Raw genomic sequence first — 19,400 nt, forward strand, 5'->3', positions numbered from 1 at the left:
CATAACATAATTAAATGCTTATTGCGTATTGCTTATTTAATTATGTACGTTCCTCGCCACAAGTCGTCTTACCGGTGATTAGTCGGTAACACTTGCGGCCTTGACGTCTGGAACAGAACTAGAAACCGACTTTCGGCTGAAAACATTCCAAAGAAACGCCTCCGCTGAAGCATATTGCCGCCAAGTCTTGATTCCTGTAAAATATATCGTACAATCGGACGGTACTTGTTTTCTCGTCCCAGCGACGACTAGATCTACTACGTAGGCTGCTAACGTAGACGACGAAAATGGGAACGAAAGTTCTTACACGAAATATAGTCGGTAAAATGTTACTTAATAATTTAGTTCGAGAGATTGCAAACTCTCTCAACTTTACAGATCTGTAAACTCTCCCAGGTCTTCTTCAGAACTACTTGAAGGGTTTATTGTACAAACTGTCTCGGGCATACTGTTCAGTATTACATGAAGGAGGCAATATGTAAACTCTCCTATACCAACTTCGTTTCAATATTATAGTTTTTGAACTTCAACAGTCGAGATATTAATAAAATTAAAATAAGGATGAGACTTATAGGTCGGGTGAGATACAGGGGTGAATGGACTGTATTGGTTTTTTAAACTTGAAATCAATGTAAAAATGCTCTTAAAAAAACGATTCTGAGTGAAAGACGTTGAGTGATACTTCTAAAAATGATTGATATAGTAAAAGTACCAAATATGTTAACAAAACAGGTTGAACTTTTGATGTTAAACTATGGCAAAAAAAGGCAACTAAAATCTGAAATGTTTTTAACTAAAAAAATGATTTGTTATTAATAAAAATAAATTCGTTGAAATATCTGATTTTGTCAGAATTTATTTTTTGTAATTTTTATTAATTATTTTTACAACTTTTCAGTAATTTTTTATTCTATAAAAATATAGCGAATTTTCGCAATTTTTATCGTTTTGTTAAAATTTAACATTTATACATTCATAAATTTGTTTTTTTAAATCAAGCTAATTTTTTTCTTTTATCAGTAAGAGATGTATGACGAACTTTATATTCAATTTTTAAGACTTTTTGTCAAATCAAAATTATTTTATCGACGTTTTTGATAAAAATCTAAGATTATTGAAAATTATGCCATCTAAAAACACGACAATGTTAGCATTCAGTTAAATATATATATCTCTTCGATTAATATTTGTTGAGTTACAATGAAAACTAAAAGAATTTTTATTTTTTCAAAAACCAATAAGCCGTAAATTTTACCATATTTTTATATAATTTCAACTAACAATTAAATAGAAAACTCTTAGAAAACTGTAAAACTACTATTTTCCAAGTACCATTAAAACAATATTTTTAATTTCTTAATTTATATTTGATATTAATCAGGACAGTGTACTATCAGGTAAGTATACTCATTTAAAAAATCAGAAAATGTTACCACCAATCATTATTGGTTCCGGCACGAATAAAATAATATAAAAAAATGTGTGTATAAGTTTGTACGTTCCATTACCATTATGATGATTGATGATAATAATAATGGTAATAATAATAGTGGATTTTGATAATATAATCTAAATCGTAAATAATCTGAATTACATAAACTCTGTTATCTTAACTTCCTACAAGTACAATAAATTAATGTATTCATATATATATATTTAATCAGCCACGTTAGATGTTTATTTTGAGGAGAACGATTTATCATCATCAAAATGTGCAGTTAAATGGTATATACCATATATCTTAATTCGTGGTTACTACAATATGGTCTTTAATTGAGGAGGGGGAATTGCTCCTATGTCCTCCCCTCAATTAAATGGCTGTATATAATAGTGATATTTTATGCACTATTTTAAGTTAAATTTGTTCGAAATTTAGTACCTTTTGGCCGTTCGAGTTCAGGTATTTAGAAATTTAATCTCTGCACCAGCTATAATTCAGTTATTGGTTCTAAGTCTGAACGGAGAGTGAATTGACTTAAAAATCATGAGTTCATTTTTTCTAGTAATAAATAAAATTAATTTTCTTTATTTAAATTTTAAAATTTGAAACGAACTTTACAATTCACAAAATAGTCACGTCTGTATTATACGAATGTAATATTGAAAAATCAATCACACACCTTCATTCTAGGGCAGTATTCATACAATGTACCCCTTTAACATCTGATCAACCGACTCCAAGGGTGAATATGAGGGGGGCTTTGGGGTCAGGTTTCTTTTAAATTTTATAAAATAGTGTTCTTGGTTGAAGGGTGTAAATAATGTATAAAAATGATTTTTATAAATTTTTATTTCGTCACATCCAACAGACGACACACTAGGGAATAGGCTTAAACGATCTAAAAAACTAAAAATATACAGTTTAATACACTAAAAACAGATTTTTTTTTTTTTACTGAATTAACTGAAAATATGTTTTTAAAATTATTTTTAACATTGAAAAAGTTTATTTTGTTATTATAAGTAATAAATTCTTATTATTATTAATTATTCGTCATCTTCTATCTTTTATCCTAAAAATTATTTTCAAAAAATGAGTATACATTATATATAAATTCATTATATTTTTATCTTGTGTTTCATATAAATTCAGCATAAGAATATATGAAATTTAATTTAATTGTTTTCAAATGTTATCCATTCTTACATAAAAATGCCATTAAAGTGTCAAAAAATTCTTTACGGAATAAAAAATTAATTAGATACATAGCAATATTAATTAATATTATACTATACATAATCTATAATATAACATACTTAAGTATAATTATTACAAGAATGAAACAACCTAATGCCTTAAGACTGCAAGTAAGACACTGCAAATAATTGAAAATTGAAAACATTAAACTTCTATTATAGAATATATAGTGTTATGTAGCCGCCAAGAACTTGCTTGGGAGGCTATCAAGATGTTAGTTCAATTTCATTGTATGGTAAGTTGTATTGTGAAAATGTTGGTTTTATTAAATATTTTTAAACATTTATGTTTTGTTTTTTGAATATGCAGGTACCTATTGATAATTTAGAAATTATCCTTTCATAATAATGTGTATGCACAACTGATCCCCTCCCACACAAAAGTTATATATACGCCACTAACCAACTTTTCTCGTGTTCATATTATACGAGTACTGATTCAAAATGCATTATCAATATAAACACAAACTTAGTATATAATTTTCAATTAAAGTAGGTGGGCAGATCGTGCGGTGTGTTCACACTCTTGCGAATCCCGTTTGTATAGATTTATTTGGATATACAATCAAGTATACACTTATTATATACGTGTGTACAGTCACAAAGAGAATAAAATTACTTTAAATTTATTTCAAAAGGTCAAAAATTTTTAATATTCCTTATGCGTGTTGATATTTATGAATTCCGTACGGCATACGTGTGGAATCCGTTGCATCGAAGTAAACAAAATGTAAATGGACGTCTCTAGACACATCTGCAATAGAGCCAAACACAAATGTAAATTTCAATAATGTATAAGAACTACAAAAACTACAAAACTATTTCACAATACTTATTTCGATATATTTTTAATGCAAATCAATTATAAATCACGATTACTTATACTACAGTGACGTAATTGAGAATATTTCATTGGGAGGGATCAAAATAAATTTGTATGGCTAACTTGTAGGGGGCAATGCTCCCCACACTTCCTTTATCTAAAGTTATCGAAAGTAAACGTGGAAACAAAATACTAGTACTAAACAACTTTACATTTTTTATTGGATCAGTTAACAAATATCAACTAATTTTATATATAGTTACAATTTACATAACTAAGGTATCGTATACCATAATATATCATTTTTTTCACAATTTTATATCTGACCATATACAATTACACCATAATAATTATTATATCGTTTTTTTCACCTTTTTATATCTGACAATTTTTTTAAATAAAATTTAACATTTTCTTACCTATGTTGTATATATTATATAATGCCTTTATATTTATTGAATTAATATTATATGTTAAATAAAATTATTACTGTGCTATAACTTTTAATTTAAGCGTAATTTACAGTTGTTTTGGTAAAAACGTGGTCAATATCTCATTTGGTGAAAAGGGGAAAGATACACTTTTGGTGGAAACGAGTATTGGTGGAAAAAGGAAAGGTTTACTTTTGGTGGAAACGGGCATCACCCAATTCAACATAAGTACCTTCAAAAATTTCAGAATGGATTGAAAATCTTTCTTCTAGTTGTTGTACAAAAAAGTCCAACTAAAGTATAAATACTGACACTTAGTAGTATTCTTCAACACTTGAATTGGGATTTGGGTTTGCTCGATTTACTTGTCGTTTAGATACTCTTTTAGTACTCAACTTTGTATCTATAATTACTGACATCTATTACAAATGTCAAATATAAACATAATTATTTTCATATAATTCATATAATCAATGCCGGATTAAACATTCGTGGGCCCCTAGGCAATTAAAATTTTGGGCCCTACAAATTTTTTTTTTTTTATATACATCTTTAACATTATTATCCAATAATTAAAATAAACAGCTTTAATAATAACCAACTATTATTAATAAATAAAATCATGTTTATTACATTTTTTTATTTGCAAAAAAAATTAATTAATTATTATATTATTTCTATTTTTTTCAAAATAATTGTATTATTATTACTGCACATAACACCTACAATTTAATATATATTATATTTCATAATAATTTTTGTCCCGTAAATTCGTAAATAAAATACAGGTATTATTAAATGAAAAAAAATATAGTTTTCCGTTTTCACAGAACCCCTTAAATGCATGAGGCCCTAAGGCGAGCGCCTATTCCGCCTAATGGGTAATCCGTCACTGCATATAATAATATACTTTATCTTAGTATAATTACTTTTGCAAGCAAAAACAATTTGTGAAATTCAGTATCACAATTTAATCTGATATTTTTTAATACAATAATAATATTTTCAGCAAGGCTTACTACTTCTCTTAAATCAATTTTTTCTTTTTGTAGCAACTTACACAATGGTAATCCAAAAGAAAAAAACAACTAAAAAAATATTTTTTTGTAAAATAAAATAGATTATATTTATTAACTACTATTTACTTAGATAACTTGTAAGAATATAAGAAATTCTGAATCAATAGCTTTTAATATTATATTAGCTTCCATTGCAGTGGAATCATTCCAATTAGAAATATTTTCTAATGATTCAACTTCGAATGTAAATAGTTCAATGAAATCTGTTACCGCATCATAACGTTGCACCCATCGTGCAGCACCTAATCTTTTTAGAGTTTTAAACTTAGAATCCTCATTACTATTATCAATGTTGGTTAAAAGAACATTTTGACGTTTTGGTGTATTAAAGAAAACATAGACTTTTACGGATAAATATTTATTACCTAATTTTTTTTTTTTTTTGTTTCGTAATAATTTTTAAGTTTGTATTTGAGCTATTTGTAGATATAAAACAATATATAAATACGGTTCATAGGGAGGATCTATCCCCCATATCCCCCCCTTAATTACGCCCCTGCTATACTATTGTAGTGCAATCGACGTATAGTGATGTCGTGCTATTTAAAAACGAATTGTTCGTAGCATATAACTTGCAGGCGTGTATTCAGAATTGTATTTCGGGAGGGACGGATCAAAATAGTATAGGTCATATAATATAACAAAAATATAAAATTTAACGATTTAAATGTAATAGAATCTATACAATGTATTAGCTATCAAGTACTAAATAATTAGTTAAAAGCGTATTACCTATCAATAATAAATACAGATAATTTGCTTCTTTACGATTTAATACATTTAATAAATAGAATATTGTTCACGTTAGTATATTATCATCGTTGTATACATGAAATGGACGTGAACGTCGTGAACTGTAATGTCCCAAAGGTAACCTTTGGCAGGGCCGTCGTAAAGCTTAATGGGGCCTGGAACAACTTAAAGCACGGGGTCTATAGAGTGGCAAACCAGGGGTGGTTATGGGGTATTAATCCCCCCCCCTAATAAAATAAAACGATATTGGTTTGAATAACATATTAGAAATTCACATATAGGAATTATTTAAACTCCGCATTTAGAATACACATAATCAAAATTCAGAGGTTCTACGTAATTTGTTGGAAAAACTCATGGCTTCAATTACAAATGTGTAATTTAATATCATTTTTTTTTCATTGTACAAACTCTTGCTTCTTGAATTTCTTTAAATAGGTACAACAACAGAATGTACAAATTTACAAGTACTTTAGGTAGGAACAGTGTTTAATATAAATGATTACTTATTATTTATGAATTATACAGTTCTTTTTGCTTAATCTTTAGTTGAAAAGTAAAACAACAACAGTCAATACTCAAAATTAATATTTTATATTGTTATGGCAGAAATACCATGTTTGATGTTATTGTTTAAAACTGTGATTATCGCAGCCGGTTCGCGACGATGGTGTGTCGCACTGGTAATCACCAATTATTATTCTTAATAAAATATTTATTTTAGCCATTGCGCACCGCATTTCTAGAGATTATCATTAATTATAATTTATAAGTCCTTTTTTTTTTGCAAACGCTATCATGTAAATTAAAAATAAAACTATTTGCGTCTAATTAATTTATATAATTAAATTATTTGTTAATTATTATTAACAATGAATAACTTGAAACTCAGCTTAATCTACCATAGTTGAAAAAAAAAAAGCAATAGATGTTGTGGCCACCAAAATTTTAGGGCCTGGGACAAAGGGTCGGATAGGCCCGGCGGGTTACTAAGCAAAACTCGATGGGCCTCGACAATTGAGTATTTATTTTGCTGTCGGATAATTTTGTGTGTATTAATATATTATATTCTGCTGATTGATATTGTGATAATACATTTGGTGAAATCAAACACATGTATAGCAAAATTATAAACCTGAACTAGCTGAAATTATTAAATTTTAACAACCTTTAAAAATTTTTACTAACTTTTGTAATATAACATGGTGCATTTCGTTATGTTTATACTAAATATTAATTAGAAAAGATAAGTACACCTGTTGAAATATGCTATTAAAAAAAAATTTGACTAAGAACAGCCAGTTTGTAAATAGGATGGTAATGTACAGAATTGGTCTGAAATTGGGCTGAATTTGTCTAATCCGGCCCTGCTGAGGCAAAATAATTTCAATGCCCTCCTCCTCTTAATGGCTCTAACCTTTGGTATAATACACTGATATACATCGACTATCGTAAATAATAGTACCAATTTACAATTATCACCTTATTTACTGACCATAATAGTATAACTATCGATTCATGTTGTGTGTGACTATATATTTTATACTTAATTTGAAAATATAGTTCATGTTATTGACAAGAAAATTCAATAACTATTTTTAGAAGTATTTATCTTGTTATTTTAAATGAGCGAGCCTTCAGAAAGATTAATATGCATCAACTTTAGACGAAAGTGATGTTAAAATTAGTATATATATATGATTTATTTGTCTCATTAATTTATATCATGTTGGTATGTTTTAATATAATAGTTTTTTATAGTGATGGGTAACGATATCGATAATTCGATACAATATCAATATCGTGACACATTTTCGACACTGATATCGTTCTATAGTTGTACAATATATCGCAATATGAAATTTAATAATTTTTCTAAAAATACATTTTATTTTTAGATTCTAAGCTTAAGTAAATGTTATTGTGTATGCTGTGTAATAAATTATTAACTAATAATTAATAAGTAATAATATTTGTTTAATGATATAATTGATAAAGTGTGTACATGTGTCCTCGGGAAATGTAAATCATTATATTATTTATATTTAATTTTACATTTCTACATTATTGTTACATTTGATATACCTTATAATGTTATCTGTATCGATAAGCATTAAGTACTAGATAAAAGTTTACGATTTTGGTGTACCAATAATAAATATCATATACTAAATTTTAGTATATTATTTTACTAAATTTATAAAAATTAATTCGATACACAATAATATATTGTTGCCCAACACTAGTTTTTTAACTCCTTTTCAGCACACTTATTAAAATAATTTTTAATATTCAGTGAAATGTTTTCAAGTAGTTTAATGAATATATAAATACATTTACATTAAATTGAACACTAAATGACATTAAAACATGATAAATTATTTACTTAAATAAAATAAGTAAAATAATTAAAAAAATCCTTTATTAAAATAATGTTTCTTATAAACTAAATTGATTTAACACAAGCTTTAATTTTCAATAAGTAAAAATTTCAAATCAGAATAACATTTGACATCATATAAGATCAAATATGTGAAACAATAGAAAATAGAAGTGTGATATCATGTGAAGCACAATGAAAAATACAATATCACGTGAATGAAAATTATTTAGTTTTGTAACAACATTTTAAAACAATATGTAATAGGTTTCACATATTAACCGTGTGCCTTGATATCACATGAGTTGGCGAATTAAAACGTGGGTTCACATAACGTAATACTAATGTCTCCACCTTAAATTTTATAATTATATATAAATTTGTACATACCCGTTATAAATAGCCACTTAAATAATGAAAATTATTTTTATTTATTAAATTACTTTATAATAAAGAAAAAAAATGTTTGAAAATTATTGAAAATGACTGTACATTGAAAATCATGAATGTTTGATTATTATCTAAATACAAAGTTATAATTAAACTATTATAAAAAATTACAAATTATACTTAAAATTAACCAAAGAACTATTATATGATCTATATAAACTAATTATGTCTTGTAAAACTACATTTATATGGATTTATTTTAAGTTAAAATAGTAAAATAATATCTAAGACTGCTGACCAATTAACATTAAAGTAATTTACAAGCCGCAATTATTAATAAATACATAATTGTATATTATATATTATATAATAAGTACAAAAAAAAAATTAGTTATTTATAATATAATAACATATAATTAAGTAAAATTAAGTTTAAGAAAAATTAATTAATGTTCAATCATTTGTTGTTTTGTTTATCATAACCAATATCAATAAGTTTAAACAGGTGATGGCTGATACGGATAACCAGGGTATTGAGATTGGTTTGATGGAGGAGCCAGTGGTCTCTGAGGATATGGTTGATAACCACCTGGTTGACCGGGTGCTGGGTAACCTTGTGGATATCCTTGAGGCGGAGGCTGATAACCTTGTTGAGGAGGGTAGTTCTGAGGTGGTCCAGGTTGTTGATTGGGTCCATTATTAGGCGATTGATAAGATTGAGCATTTGGTTGTTGTGGCGTAGGATAGTTGGGTTGTGGTGCAGGAGCAGTCTGTTGCACAACCACAGTAGCATTAGGAACAGATTGATTAGGTGGTGGAGGGTATGTCTGAGTAGATGCAGATGGAGCTGACTGAGTTGTCTGGGATGATGCATATGTATTTTGTGGTGGATTTCCATAACCCGTGTAAGAAGATGGTTGATTTGTAACTGGACCATAACCACTGCTTGAACTAACAGGCTGTTGAACATAACCAGCTGGTGGATAGTTGGGTGGAAAGTTTTGTGGTTGAGCAGCAACAGCGTTTTGGGGGTAATTACCGCCAGGTTGGTTGCCATATGGACCGTTTGGTTGATATTGCTGATTTGCTGAAGGATTAACATAGTTAGGATTTGGATAGTTAGAGCTGGGTACCGGTTGTTGATGGCCATATCCTTGACCTGGATAAGGTTGGTTTGGTGGTTGATTATACATATTACCTCCACCAGGACCACCTGCTTGACTAGAGACAACGCTGTTTTGAGTTGCAGCAAAATTTTGATAGCTTTGTTGTCCTTGGTACTGAGGTGATGGTCTATATTGTTGAGAAGGCAGTCCTATAATTTAAAAATATATACATATTACACAAATTTCAAAACTATTACTTATTACTTATACACAATGTAATAAAAATCAAATGTACTAACCACTAATAGCCAATTATGTTGATTAAAAAATTTGAATGGATCAATTATTGATTAAAAATAACTATGAAATTATGGTACTAGACATATTTTTAAAAATATTTCTTTTAACTTTTTTAACCAGTTATATTTTATATATTTTTTAATTTAAATGCCTAATGCATAGATAATTTAAGTTAGTTAAAAACTATGATAAGTCACATAATATTATCAGTTCTTTACATACACAACATATGATAATAAATATGTACTCACTCCATTAAAGGACGTAACCACTATTAATGGAATCAAATTTACAAATGAACTTTTTGGGTTCATATTTATAATTAAGAATTTTTTTTTCTATTGGAAGGAATTATGAATAAAAATTTTATTTGTATTAATTAAAACGAAGTAACGATTTTAACACAAAAAATAAATTATTAAAAATCAATACAAAGAAATTAATATAGCTTTTATGAAAATAAGACATACTCATCGGAGCAATTGATTGTTGAGGACGGTATCCACTAGGTGGCATCTGGCCTTGTCCTTGAGTAAACACTTGATTCATAGCTTGTTGAGGTGGGCCTTGTTGCTGAGGTGGTTGTTGTTGCATTGCCTGAGGATTTTGACCATCCGGCCCTCCCATCATTACTGATGGTGGTGGAGGTTGTTGTTGTTGTTGTTGCTGCTGCTGTTGTTGTTGTTGTTGCTGCTGCTGTTGTTGTTGTTGTTGCTGTTGTTGCTGCTGCTGCTGTTGTTGTTGTTGTTGCTGTTGCTGAAGTTGTTGTTGATGCTGTTGATGCTGCTGTTGCAATTGCTGTTGCATATGCTGTCCTTGAACCTGCATGCCCTGCTGTATACTGGGTGGCTATAAAAATTTAAATAATTATACAGTATAATAAACATTTAGATTAGAAGTAGGTGTTTTCTTTACTATAAAATATTATTTATCAATTTTACTCAATAATTTGAAAAAATATAACTATTATATATTATAATCAAACATTTATTATTATTATTGAACTAACCGGAAGCAATGTTTGAATATTTTGATTTGAATCTGCCACGGAAGCTAAATACACCAAATTTCGATGAAGAATTTGCTGGAATCTTTACGAAAAAAACAAAAAAATTAATATTATACAAACATAATGATTATAATTATATTTATTTTATTAAATTTTTATATATTATATATCTACAGTTAAATACAAAACAATGACATAAAAATTACATTTATAATACTACATATTTATATCCCTCCACAAAATGAGGAGCAGTTATCATAACAAAATTTCATAATTCAAAATAAAATCCTAACCATTTTTAACTTTAAACATATTTTAATTTGCATTAGGTAAATTTAATTGAAAAATAATTGTAGTGTAACAATGAATTTTTATTGTAAATTTATTGTCGTAATATTTTAAAAATATTAAGAAATTCAAAACTTTTAATAAATTTATGTAAGATAATTTATTATTTATACTTAATTCATGCAAGATATACCTAGGTATGTATGGGGTATGTATAATTATTTATATTTTATATTATTTGATATTATGTAATTTTTTCTATATTCAATAAAGTTAAATCAAAAGCCTTTACATTATAATATATATTAATATATTATTTATATCATTTATTTTGGTTGATGAAACTTACTGAACACAATCTTGCGCTTTCCCTTTACTCTGAAATTCTTGAATTGTTGAAATTAATTGAGCATTTTCATCAAGTATCTAAAAAAAAAAAACATATTAATTATCTTATGAAAATAAAATTATCCATATTTCTATAACATAATAAAAAACATACCATTATGCTTAGTTTGTTAGAGTGCTTAAGAACTTATGTTTCAATATATTTCTTAATATTTTTTTAATAAATAGTTAATTTTATAAGGATCTAGTATCAACTAATTTTTTATATAATATAACCTAGTAAAATAAACTGCATGTACAATTGTGAAGATGAGTTTCTATTCAATACACACAATGAACAAAACAACAGTGTTACTATTATACACCATAAAAGATATAAGAAACAAACCAATTTATTTTTTTAAAATTTCTTGACATTGAGTCACATTTACGGGTGAGATCAAAACATGTAGTACTATATGACAAAAATTTGTATATTATAAATTAATATTAGAAATAACACACTGTATACAAAAGCTTCTATAAGAACGTGAAAAAATGATTATTATTAATAAATTGTTGTATTAAAAATAAGAACTAAAATTGTAAGGTTAATTATTATTAACACAATTGATTACTTGTTTCTAAGTATATGCTTTCGACAGATTAGGTCATTTATGTATATAGATAAAAAAATAATTATTATAATGTTAAGTTTAATTATAATTATTATAAAAAATAGAACACCGAAATTATAACAACTAGCGAAGATATATTTTCTTGTTAATTAAATGGTAAACAAGCAAACATAGATCATTGAAAAATTCAATTTAACATTAATAATTAATTTAATATTTATATTTTTGAAAAAAGTACTCTAAGTATAGTAAGAATAAAATTAACAAAAAAAATCATACGAAATATTAATAAGCATTTTCTCAAAATCTTAAATTGTTCTTTGCAAAAAGGTAATCAAATTAAAATTTTTTATTTTGTCAGTTTTTTATATTTAAATTTAATTATATTATTTAAATGTTGTTTGAAACAATACTAATATGTCAAATTGCTTCTAATAAAATCATTTGGAATCATACTATTTATAATTTAAACTCTCTTCTTATAGGTACTCTTTTCTAAAATAATTCTTTAAAGGTACCTATATATATATATATTACCAGAAAATATGATAATTTATAAACTGTCATCATTGACAATTCCTGATGATTTTGGTATTGTTAAATATTTTATATTTGTACCTTCATTTTTGTATTATTTTAGGCAATGTTGTAAATTGATACAACTAATCAGACTACAGATAATCTCAACTCAGTTTTATGTTATCAACTTATCAATATTTATATTATTTCATATATAAAAATTAATAAAAGTATCCAATGCAATACCCAGAACAAGCAATAGGGACCTCAGTGCAAATCTCTATTGCCGAGATAGATTAAGTTCATGGCTCACTACGAAATGTACTAGCACTGAAGTTAAAGAAAAATAACAAATAATAAAGAAAACGTTTGATTGCCAAAATAAATTGAAAGAGTCTATCAGTAAAATATGTATATGTTCAATTTAATAAATGCAAGTAGTACCTATTACAGAAATACAATAGCTACCTATTGATTATCTGAGGTTTGTTAACGCGTAAAAAATAAAAAATACAATGAACTTTATAGTTTATAATTTATCAAAATAAAATGAGATTATGATATTGTATGAAAATGTTAAATAAAATACACAATATTCATAAGTCCCATACATTAGTATTTGTATTATCGGCAATGATCATTTAAAACTTTGTATTTATGTGGGTGTAATTCTCGTCTACGAAATATAATACAATACAGGTGTACTGTAGTTTCAACGAGTACTTTAATTATTGTTCACTAAGTCGATGTATGAACAATATAATCAAAAATCATATTGATGTTTGAGAAAACGATGTGCAATTTTGTTACAAAACGAAGTGATTACACTTGATAAGATACAAGCGGCCGATCGATGTCAAAAACAAGCATTGAAACGTTGTGGTCACAGAGACCGAAGGCATTCCATACTGTTACGTACACGATTCGGGCGTGTGCGGTATGGTGATAAGTTACAGCAATCCGATAAACACGAAAAACGACCACTATGACAAAACAACGTGGTCGACCGAACGGCGAAAAAGAAAATGCGCCACTAACGGCGATGCTGGCGCGTGGGGCAGCAGAACGTGGTTTTTGTTTACCTTTTGGATTTGCATCGTAGGCGGCACGCGCCGGTTTTGGTTGTAAGCGGCAGCGGCTGCTGCGGACGCCATTTCCAGCGGGTTTCTGTTCGCACCGCGGGCTGCCAGGGTGACGAATCGGTGCAACGGTCGGGGCGAGTAAAAAACGGTTGCGGCGTGTTCCGGTGCCGATACGAAACGGTTGGTGCGTGCAAAACAAGAATGACTCGACGATCGTGAGGAAAACCACTCGTCGGCAATCGATAATAAAACGGAGAACGAGCGAGGGAGAGAAAAAGTGTGAGAGGGAGCGTGAGAAAGAACGCGTAAACGAGATCGTACGGCGGCAGATGACGAACGAGCGAACGAGACGGGAAAGGGGGAAAAAATTAGCAGATGGTGTGGATGAAGGGGGGGGGGGAAACGATTCGGAGACGTTAGACGGCGCGTGTGTGCGTTGGACGTCAAACGGATTTCGATCGCGCGCGCTCTCGAGTCGGCGGCGGGAAACAGTCTACAAGCGCACCACGTCGCCGTTGTACGGCACCCCACCGTCGATCGTAAAGGCGGGTTTACACGAGACGTGAGCCACGATCCTGTGAGTTGTGGCGCTCACGAGCGTGGTTTTAAAAAGCATCACACGGATCGTAAAGGTATTCACACGTGAACCCAATCACCACTCGATGAGATGGCATCGTTAGCGTCGGTAGTCGTGTGCTAAACGACTAAAACAACGATCGACAGAAATTGACAAATCGTAGTTAAAAATAATAAGGAAAAGATGATGGTGGGCAGGGCAGTGGATTTAAAGACGAAATAATAATGGTGGCTCCACGTTTATTTCCCGTGAATTACGAAATCGAAATACGGAAGATTTCTAGAACATTTTTCAAAAACATGTCAGATACACACTTTGACTTTTTATTAAATAAAATTCAATTTAAGACATAAAAATTAAATACAACAACGCGGGAAGCTAAAAAAACAGCATAATAATTGAATTTAAAAATGTATTACATTTACCTATGTATAATATATGATAGTAATGTATATTACATGTAACAGTTAATATTTTACAAACAAATATGCATTCCATTGTACACCACGACTGAAATATCCAACATGGTTTGATATTGTATGAACTGGTAGTGACAGGTTCGTAAATGACAACACCACGATCGTGAATTACGAATTGTCTGTTTACACAGAGCGTGAACTACGATTCCACAAACCACGATCGTGGCTCACCTCTAGTGTAAACCCACCTTAACACGATGTAACCGTTGCGGCAGTGATCTCTGAATAATTTTACCCTTTCAATTCGTTAAACGTTATTTTGTACACAGCTCTTTTTTTCGCCGGTCGTTTTTCATTCCGTCGACATTTTTACTGCTCCGTGAAATCCCTTTATTACTGATGTACGGTGCGATCTGTTGGTGATTGACTACACGGGAGCGCAACTAGATCCCAAATATTGGGGCTATTGAAATTACTGAAAATAAAATTAAACGGTATTTAACTGTAATTACTATCAGATTATATAGATCTGAAAATAAAAACTACAGTGCTGCGTTTGAACTCGGGAGTGCTAAAAACCCTATTTCGCCCCCCTAGTTGCGCCTATGGTTGACTACTAATCATCGTACTATACCGCCGTACCTGTTGATTCGGTACAACAAAGGTGACCGTGCATTATAACACATCGTTTGATAATGTTATGGACACGCGGCATTATAATAAAAAAAAACCATTTAAACGCGTTCATAAACTACGATAAAATTAATATTCGCAACTGCCAGTCAATTGAATCGGCTCCTTTAATATTTATTCAAGTACAAATTAAAAAACAAACGTTTAAAAAAATAAATATTAGTATGTTTGATAATTACACTTAAATAACTCAAGATCAAACTAAATGATTTTAAGTTTAATATTTTAAGTCATATTTGATTTTACGAACATTTCCTCGCTTCCTGCTCTGAAAAGTGGTCAATAACATCATCAAACTCTGGTTTGCTCAATTCAATAGATATGCAATATTACCAGAGCATCTGAATTTTGCTGGCTCAATGTAGATTGTAATCTATTTTTAATTATTTTCAATGATAAAAACGATCGTTTGCTTGAGCAGTAGATAACAGGCACTATAAGATAAATTTGAAGACACGTTTCCACATTTTAAAATGCATGTGATATTTGCAAAACGGAATTTAAATTGGTCAGCGGGATTTCTTGATGTTTCATCAAAAAATATTAAAAAAATGAAATTGAAGCCATTCATCTGCAAAATTATCGGTATAAAATCCAGTTAATTTACATACACTGATTGTACATTTTTTATTTGGCTGTTGATTTTATTTCTATCAGGATTTTTGATAGTTAAAAATTCAAATTTTTCCTCCACTTCGATGTAGACCACTTTTTGTTTTTTCAAATCAGCTATAAATTTATCACGAATAACATAATGGATATCACTAACAAACTTCGTTCTTAAATCTAATTGTCTTTCTTCCGAATCAGTATCATCTAAGTGTATTTTAATTTGAAGTGCATTTAACACTCTCGTTTATCCTTTAATTTTCTTTTCATTGAATTACTTACATGTTTTTTTGACAATTTAATTATCATTGTTTATTTTAATAATTATTAAAATAAACAAATGACAAATAGATATGCAATAGATACGACTAACCTATGTCACGGAAATAGTTATACTGCACAAGTATGCAAGACAATCAGGTCCGTAGAGAGAAAACACGGGCCCCTGGGCGGCGTGATTTTTTATAAAAGTAAGGGGGCGCCCTTATCTGCACTTAATATGCTACCTGTACCCAGTGGCCCCGTAGAAAAAATTTTGTCCCGGAACGCTGAAATGTTTGACACGGCTCTGAGTATGTGTTTCCCAGAAACATATTAAAGATAAGGGTTAAAAGTAAAAAATGTTACATAAATTATAAACAATAAAAACAGTCTAAACTCAAAATTTGTGATTTCATTGTATTAATAATTTTTTAATAACAAAAATTTCCTATATATTAGATTGACAAAGTTAAAAATTAAAATATAAATTATATTAATAATTCTTTATTCTTTTTTTTTTATTATTAATTTCTACAAACAGTTAAATAAAAATTAAGAAAATTGTAATTTGATCGATTAAATGAACAGTACTACAGTTTATACGACTGATTAGTAATAATTAATACGTTATTTAAGTATACCTACTTATTACCTATGGTTTCTACTTTAAAGTCTGTACGTCTACCTGTCTACATGAATAGTTCATAATAAATACTATAAAAGTATAAAATATAATGCTTTTGAATAAACGTTTGATTCATTTTGTGCTATCGACTATCCTCTAAATATATTTTTATTTTACGCACTACGTCTTTGCGGCTTGCTGTGTAAATAATGTAGTAAATTGTCATATTTATTATTTTTGAATTTTGTCTTTTGATGATAATTACCGATCCACGGTAAAAATCGAAAGATCGGTGTACCAGTTAGTGTAAGATACAGTGGCGTAGCTATCATATGGCGAAGCGGGGCAGTGCCCTGGGGCCCCGGAGCACAGGAAGCACCTTGAACCTTTCTGAAACTATATTTCCCTAAAATAATTAACAATGTTGATGGTATTTAACTTTCCTAATCGTTCGTAGTCGTTTCAACAACAATCAGTATTGAAGCAGAATAATTATAATACACGCAATATTTGTTTGTTTTTTATAATGGGTACCTCCTAATAAACGGCATTTTTTTTTTTTTTACTCTGCACATCTATTAATTATCTGGCAATTAATTGTATTTATCATTTCGTAATAAATAATTATTCACATTAAAAAAAAAAAAAAAAAACAATATAATTTGTATACCTTGAATTTTCATGTAAGGATATTATCAGTTTGAAAGCCATACGGCACCGGGGCCCTTCCCTGTATAGCTACGCCACTGGTAAGATGCCGATATTTATAAATACCGATAGGTCCAAATACCGGTGACTCGCTGGTATACCGAAAATACCGCCAACTCTTGGTAATACTATATACTATGATAGTAATGGCAATGTTGATTAAGACCGTAATTTTCGTCGAAAATCATTAAATTTATTACGAGTCATACGTAATCGGTAGGTGTAATTATTAAGCACCTACTCTCCTCGTTATCCCAATAAAAACTTCGCCCGTCGTACATAACGTCCTAACCTATTACGGTGATAACACGATCCAAAAAAGGTCAACGAGTATTATATGGAAATCAATCGAGTCGCGCGATAAAATATAACCCATGGGCGGGTATAGGGGGAGGGGGACCCTATATCAGCTGACCCACAGTTAATATTTGTTGACAAAATTGACCTCTTGGAAATTTTTTTCTCTTTTTAGACCTTGATTTGGACTCTTGGACAGTTGGCCCATCAAAGTTACTTGAAAAATGAATGCCATGTACATTCAAAATTTAAAATTTTTCAATTCATAATTTATATTTTAAATTATATCGTTTTAGTAGAATGTTAAGTAAATCATATTTTATTCTATACGTTTGTTACGCTAATAAAATTAGATTATATTTATTAATCGTAAATAAGTCATTATCGGTGGTATCACTAATTCTAAAATGTAACTAATATAAATGTACTTATACACTTTTATGAGCATATTGTTTTTTTTTTTTTTTTTTTTTATAAGGTAGGTACCTACCTATTAATTTCTAATTCAGTTTCATCCCTAATAAATAGCCTCTTGAAATGGCTTGGCCCACGGTTCCCCGACTCTGGATCCACACCTGATATAACCATGTAATTAAATTTAATATTATAATATCGTTCTCTACGTAAATTTATGTGAAGCCTCCCGAAAACAGATCGAATTTCCGGGCCTAAAATATTCCACTTCCTCATACTACACACTAAAACATAATACAAATCTAGGTAGATTGTATCATAGGTACTATGAAGTTAAATATGACACTATGCCTTCTAAAATTGATTTAAATGTATCATAGAAGTTATGTAAATTTTTGTGTATTTAGTATAACTTATTTCTATGATATTTTGATGTGAAAAATCTAATGCGGTAGATAACACCTGGATCAACAGTTGCGTGGCATGGCGAACTGATTTTGCAACTTCAAGGAATAACATTTTATTACACGCTTTCTAATTTTCTTGTTCACTCTTAATTATTACACTAGCAGGTCATAACACATACACAATTTCAGACCCTGATAAAACCTGATCACATAATATCGATACGATACTTGAAGTTAAATGATTAATATCAGATATCTAACTGATATTTAATTAAATTTAAATCTTTAATCTCCAGAGCAGTCTAAATAAAAAAAAAAATTGAGTAAAACTGATCCAGAATATCTATGCAAAATATAAAATAAAAATTTACTTCTGATATTTTCGTGCTATATGTAAAACCGTTTATGCTCTCAATATTTTCACCACATATATTGATGATTATTTCAGACTAGCTAACCTGCGCGGGCTTCTCATAGGAGCTTATACGTTACCGTTCAATTATTTGCTATAATTTAATATAGACAAATTTTAAAGATTCGAATCATTGTTTAAGGTAATTCTGACGGA

General features: G+C 29.2%; 1 protein-coding gene across 1 annotated transcript; it reads right to left on the reverse strand.

Moving 5' to 3' along the window:
• Positions 1-8,234: 8,234 nt before the first annotated feature.
• Positions 8,235-14,196, reverse strand: LOC112688705 (mediator of RNA polymerase II transcription subunit 15-like). The gene is made up of 5 exons (XM_025562034.1): positions 13,823-14,196; positions 11,606-11,682; positions 10,969-11,050; positions 10,430-10,808; positions 8,235-9,868 (listed from the first exon to the last, which is right to left on the reverse strand). The coding sequence occupies exons 1-5, from the start codon at positions 13,892-13,894 to the stop codon at positions 9,051-9,053; spliced, it is 1,428 nt and encodes a 475-aa protein (XP_025417819.1). The 5' UTR covers positions 13,895-14,196; the 3' UTR covers positions 8,235-9,050.
• Between the last annotated feature and the right edge of the window lie 5,204 nt (positions 14,197-19,400).

The sequence above is a fragment of the Sipha flava genome, unplaced genomic scaffold (genome assembly GCF_003268045.1).
Source record: "Sipha flava isolate LNK unplaced genomic scaffold, YSA_version1 3_pilon_pilon, whole genome shotgun sequence".
NCBI lineage: Eukaryota > Metazoa > Arthropoda > Insecta > Hemiptera > Aphididae > Sipha > Sipha flava.

Bases quoted from the DNA above. Each gene is read 5' to 3' on its own strand.
- LOC112688705 (XM_025562034.1), bottom strand. From the start codon at position 13,894: ATGGCGTCCGCAGCAGCCGCTGCCGCTTACAACCAAAACCGGCGCGTG. The intron at 11,051-11,605 runs GTAAGTTTCATC...TTTTTCGTAAAG, and splicing joins AAAGCGCAAGATTGTGTTCA to ATTCCAGCAAATTCTTCATC. The intron at 10,809-10,968 runs GTTAGTTCAATA...AAATTTTTATAG, and splicing joins ATATTCAAACATTGCTTCCG to CCACCCAGTATACAGCAGGG.